The following is a 6,640-nucleotide window of genomic DNA, read 5'->3' as shown; positions in this document are numbered from 1 at the left end:
AAACTATGTAGTTGATGTTCAGTCTTACAGTGCTTTGTAGAAGTTTTCTAATTCTGTATTCTTTTCGTAAACTTTTCCAATATTGTCAACATAACAAACTTACATGCTACTTACCTAATCTGACACAACGAAGCACCAGAGACTATGAACTTTTCTTAAGATTAACTAATTTATTCATATTTTAGTGACAACCTCAATTTCTAAAAGTTTAATTAAAATATATTCATACTAGTGGCGGCCATAACTACGTTCGTCTTGACTTATAATCTTAATATAATATTACAAAATTATACTAAACTGTTTGTTCCACAAAAACAATCGCCTTCAATCGTGGCAAAACCTAACTTGATGTAAAATTTAAAAACTGAAAAGATTTTGATAAATTTTTTAAATTACCAATATTAAAGTATATCAAAGTACCTTTTAGATAGTACAGAATTTCCAAATCAGTTTATTAAAAATAGCGTTCTGAGGTAACAAACATAAAAAGAAATACTACCGAGTTGAGAATCTCCTTCTTTTATGTCGGTTAAAAACTATCGGTTGATAAAAAAAGTATCCTTGAGTACTTACAATAAACATAATTACCCAAACAACTCTTTAACATTATCGTAGGTGACATAACTCAATTTATTTGTAAGAACAGTTTGCAGAAACTGACAAGATTCCTTCTAGCTAAACTAAATAGATTTAATTGAAGGCAAAATACAAATAGGCGTACATGCACCAACTATTGATTGTAAACCGCAGGCATAGTGTCTCTATTTTTTCATGTACATCAAGCTGACCAGACCGCTGAGTGGTTAAACAAGTAGCGCACCACCATCAATATATAAGCAAGATGATAGTGCTACTCACCTGCCACCAGAGGATATTTCCATCGCCTCTCAGCCTACGTGGGCAATCCATCAAAAGTAAGCACACAGTACGTTACCTAGGAGTCGAGATGCACCGGCCGCTACGGATCACGCCGCTAGTCGACTACGCGGTCACAGGCGAAGACTGCGCGTGCCATGTTGCGACTGGTTTTACTAAAGATAAGCTATCGCTGGGAACGAAAGCCATCTTATACAAGACCTACATTCATTCACGGATCACATATGCCTCCCCTGTTTGTTGTGCACTGTGTTCGGCAATACAGCGGCGGAGAATGCAGGTTCAGCAGAACATCGCCCTACGTCTGTTTGCAGATACGGAACGTTACATTCATAATGACGGTATCGCCCAATTTTTCGGGGTCCCGTCGCTGGAGGACTTTGTTCGCCAGCTAGCACGTTCCATGTTCAACCGAGCGGACGACGGCTATCACTCCCACCTGAGGGATCTAAACCCATTCAACACATGTCCACATGTTGCAATGCCCGCTCTTCCTGTATGTAGCCTACTACGTGTACATACAGGACAACGGTTAACCGGCCCCGCGACGACTTGATGACATTCTTCATACTGTTTTCATACACTTTCCCCACAGCTGGTCCTATTTTATAATGGCACAGATCTAACACATTGGGCTTAAATGATTGACGCGAGGGCGGCAGACTTTTGTAGAATACCCGGGCAAAGAGTTATTAACTCGAGGCCCGCACCTGTACCGCATAAGGGCTAGCAAATGACCCTCTGTCTGTATAAACACATCAAATATGAGGCGTTAACATTACATAAGATACTTTTTATGCCGCTATCTACTTGATATGTTTATTGTTCACTTATGGGTTTCCACATATAATATGACACTTAATTAAAGAACACCGTAATAAAATGCAAAGAATATATACATGAAAATTGTTAAAATAAAATGGGCACCAATATTAATGGTCATTTAACTCTGATACGTTACTTTGAAATATATTTTTTTATTAATATATGTAAAGATGCAGATAAAAAATCACACTGAAAAACTATTTAATTCTTTTTTTATAATGTTCAAACATTCCGGTATTTTTAATATTTTTTGAAATATTATAGTAACAAAGTAACCATGATAATGATTACTTTAAGGTAGTTTTCTATTTAAAATATATAATATGTCTGTTTTTTATACACAACATAGAAACAAGCTTATTTTGAAATATACAAAATCATAAGTACAGTCATTGCTTTCTTTACAGCAGCAGCTCTCTACTGGACGTTAATGGTCACATACCCGACGCCCCAGAAATGGATGTTTATACGGTTGTTATTATTATTATATTTTTATTGTTATCTTCCTATATTTATCTGAATAAGTGGGCAATATTTTCTGTTGTAAGTATTCAACTCGGTCTTTTTATGATTTTCGTAGCAAATTAACTGTTCATTGCTGCTATTCAGTCGACATAAACCTCAATGTAATTTTCTACTTATTATTACAAAGACACCATACAAGTAAATCATCATAATATACTATGCTTATCACTATAGTTTTCTTGTATCTTTTAAAGACATGTTTCGCAGTCTGATATAACTTTGAAAAAGGACATAGAACCCAGCAGAATGAGAACATGAATGGCTTTAGAAGGAAATTGGAAGAAGAGATAGATGGATTGTGGGTATATAAAGGACGATATGCGTAAAAGGAAAGCGAATACTGTGGGGAACGAAATAAAGGCCTATCGTGCCCATCGTAAATTACGACGCAAAGTTCAAAACATAGGATATGATGATGTAAATATTTAGATGCTTTTTAGCATTAAATATTTTATAAATACAGTTCGATTATAAAAATTATATAAAAATAATAGATAATTTAATTGTTAAACAACTGATCCTATATTATAAAGTACAATACCTCATAATCTCTATAGATACTTCTAGTTTTTATTTTATTATTTGATAAAGCATTTATTCGACTTTAAAGTGTAAATTAATCGGTATCTGTTATATTAAAAAAAAGGTAAAAGCATTTGTTTAATATTTTATATAACACACTTTCTACTGATAATTTTTTACTGGGCAATAAAAGATTAGAATGAAATACAACACGAACTTGGCAGTAAGGTAGATAGGTGCTTATTCTTAATTCATTGGACGACTCGACACTTTTTTTTAATTACAAGTGGAATTTAGGCTTTTGACGACAATGATAATATGCGTATCCATGCTTACTAATACAATTATATTTAGACAATGTCTGTATATGGGAGATCTTTAAAAAAAATTAATACCAGGAGTCTTAAAAGATCAATAAAAGCAAAAACAATAATTTTAGAAATTTTGTCTGTCTGCTTATTACATGCAAAAACTGCTACACCAAATTAGATGGGGTTTTCACATATATATATTTTGTCTTAATTCGCTATCTAGAAATAGTATATTTCATTGAATTTCCTAATTCTGAAATCCACGCGTATGAAATAACGGGCAAAAAGCTAGTAATTACTAAATTAACTTTGACTTGGTAAATAAAAAATCTTTTAATTTCAATTCTTTATTCGACACCATATTTTATGCACTCCATTTAAATACCAATTGTAACAAAATGTTTGATTTCGATTATTTGTTATCTGTTACAGTCTCTAAACATTTCCACAAACATAAGAGTTGTTCCAAGAATTAGTACATGTTTTTATGTAATAATAACGTAAAGTTTCTTTCAAATTTAAAATAAGAAGAGATAATTTTTGTTAGATATACAAATTCCAAGAAAAACTTTTGATATAAGAAGCGTTCACTGTATCTAAAATGTAAATTAGAATTATGACAATGTAAAAGAGCCCTTAAGAGAGAGAGATGACTAGTCCATAATTTATATTGTGGAATTACACAACTATGACTCGTCAAAATTCGTCAAGTCAGTTAGAAAAAGATTCTTGTGTTTGTTTTTAAATTTAAAAATAATTCAATGAATAAATTATCTGAAACAACATGCATATTGTTTCCACATTCCAACAATAAAATGTAACAGTATATAATGAAAACCTTTCTAACAGTCTATAAAAAACACGAATACAATTAACTATAATAAATTATCGACAACATATACTTTAACAATTCCTCTGAGGAAGATAAATTTATGGTTACACTAAAATATATAAAATTCTATACATATTTATCAGAAAGACAAAAGATGTGCCCATGCGGAGGGTTAACTGCACTCAATCATCTTGTATGGATACAATAGACCCATGGGAAAAACGAATCTTATACATTCTCCAAGCAAATTATGTGTTAAACGCCTTTCTATTACAATAAATTACATTTATTTTACAGTATTTTTTGTCATTTCTATGTTTATATAGGTATGAATATTATTATTCTTCCAATCGAATTTAAATAATATAATATAATTTAAATTTTTCTAATAAAAACAGAATACAGAATTTAATTTCATTTCGATTAAACGACTTAAAACTAGGATAATCTAATAAAATCAACAAGAATATTAATTACAAATTTAAAAGTATTGTGTATGCAATAGCAAATTATGTTGCATATTACATTTTTCTATTACGATATTCCAATATAGAAAAAGTAAAAAGATATACAAACGGTTCTCCAGATTTATAAAGTTTTGAAATAAAATACCTATCTTGATCTGTTAAAGACAGAGCTTTTACTATAATATTAAGTTACTATTCAATAGTTACGTCTAACAGAAATGCAGATTATAAAGTTATGTATATTTCAATTCCACTAGACTCACAACTATTAACTACTTCTTGATCTGTTATTAACAAATACTGCTGCAAATTTTTACGCAGCGAACATTTTGTCACAATATGGATAATGGCTTTATTATTTAATTATTAATCACTCATCATTAGTTAATCGTCATCAATTCCTGTGAAGATAAAATATGGACGAGTACGCAAAGATTGGAGTTTTTTATTAGTCGACGAACATTTTATAAGTATCCTTCTAAAACTGCTAATATCTAGAAAACTAAATATACAACTAAAAAAACTACAAATAATAAAATATTAAAAGAGTAGAATAAAATATATTATCATACACAAATTAAAACAATATCGTTTTATACGAAATAAAGTAATGAACATTTTTTTTATTAAATATGACATAATTCTGTATACTACATTATTACACTCTGCACCTAGTTATTTAAACAAGGATGATGTGTTTTCTTATAGATAAACAATAAATCTTAAAAGGGACGTTAGTTATTTTCAATACGGCTTTTTATTATTACATCAATATAGATATTTAGTATTAATGGCTTATGTATTTATTATTCAACAAAATATATAACTGTCTACAATATTCTTTCAGAAATGTCTCTGTTTAGTTTATTAAGGTTAACCTTAGTACGTAAATGAATATAATGGTGTTATAAATGTCAATGTTGTATAAATTCTGATTAAGATTTATCTTCTCTTCTAGAATTCATTGAGTTTTATTAATTCATTCACAATCAAAACAATTAATATTAAAATTTTAATTAACTTATCAAATTGCGAAACAATGAGAAAATAATTTTGTTAAGGATATATTATATAATTATAGGTATAGAGAATTGTTGGTCTATTACCCTGATTACCTTTTAATTTAAAATGTATTTAATCATCAACTATTTCGTATTACTTTTTGTTTGACAAGAATAAAAATAAACAATTTACTTTCAAATAGGTACTCGTCCATTTAGTAATTAATTTTTAATATTTACTTATCAAAAACTACTCAAAATTAATACAACTCACTTAAATTAACTATACAAAAAATTACAACATACACGATTAATATATTTATCTTAACTTACGTAGGTACCAGAAACGTTCGTTTTGATAAAATTATGTACAATTAACGTAGATCTGTACTTAGTCTTTTGTCACTAAATTATTGTTATATTCACATTTATTAAATATGTTCACATGAACCTACAATTCCTTCATTCTACGTTCGAAGGTTGGAACAAAATAATATTGGTTAACATGTTGTATAATATATGTACAATAAAAAAAATGGTCATTCATATTTTATAGTAAGTGCCTACTAATTTATAGATAAGTATTATAAAATACAAGACCATACTGATTTGTAGTCACTATAAATTAAGCAACACGAAAGTCTCAAAATTGTTATTATTGTGAAAGTTTGTGATGGCATTTGATTAGTTATTCATTCACACGTTAAATGCTGAACAGATTTGAACTAAATTTGACACACAAATAAACTAGGACACCGCTTAATTTACGAACGAAAACCACTTATTGTAAGTTACGGGCATTATTAGTAAAAAGAAAAATAAAATCTCTTGCAATTTAATTTTATATTTATTTTGAGACATTATTCTTTATTAACTTCAATTGTGTAATTAATTAATTGACTGTAATTCGAGTAAACATAATATTTAATGTCATTTTTGTTAAGGATGATTAAATTAAAACTCGAGATAATCCGCTCAATTAGATGGCTGTCGTTGTCAGGTAGTGGCGTAACCGCAACAGCGTCCCGCGGGGTGTCGTGTCGTCGGCGACGCATAACAACACTAAAAGGTACGAAGTCAAATTAAAGTACCGTACTAAATTTATCTGGCTCATATAATTCATCCAGTTAATTGCGTTTAATATTTAAATAATAAATATTTTCACCAAATATTAGCGAGTCATTCAAACGAAGACGTTTCGTATATACTTCGTTGCGTATATATATATATAAAAGTATGTATATATATATATATATATATATATATATATATATATATATA

The 6,640-nt window shown here is 29.4% G+C and overlaps 1 protein-coding gene across 1 annotated transcript; it reads left to right on the top strand.

The window, feature by feature from the left end:
• Positions 1 to 841: 841 nt before the first annotated feature.
• LOC113516745 (uncharacterized) lies at positions 842 to 1,432 on the top strand. The gene has a single exon (XM_026901213.1). The coding sequence runs from the start codon at positions 842 to 844 to the stop codon at positions 1,430 to 1,432; it is 591 nt and encodes a 196-aa protein (XP_026757014.1).
• The last annotated feature ends 5,208 nt before the right edge of the window (positions 1,433 to 6,640 follow it).

Source organism: Galleria mellonella, unplaced genomic scaffold (assembly GCF_026898425.1).
Source record: "Galleria mellonella isolate WM207_F2 unplaced genomic scaffold, CSIRO_AGI_GalMel_v1 utg72, whole genome shotgun sequence".
Lineage (NCBI taxonomy): Eukaryota > Metazoa > Arthropoda > Insecta > Lepidoptera > Pyralidae > Galleria > Galleria mellonella.
The sequence above is the reverse complement of the archived record's forward strand: the minus strand, read 5'-3'. Positions and strand labels throughout refer to the sequence as shown.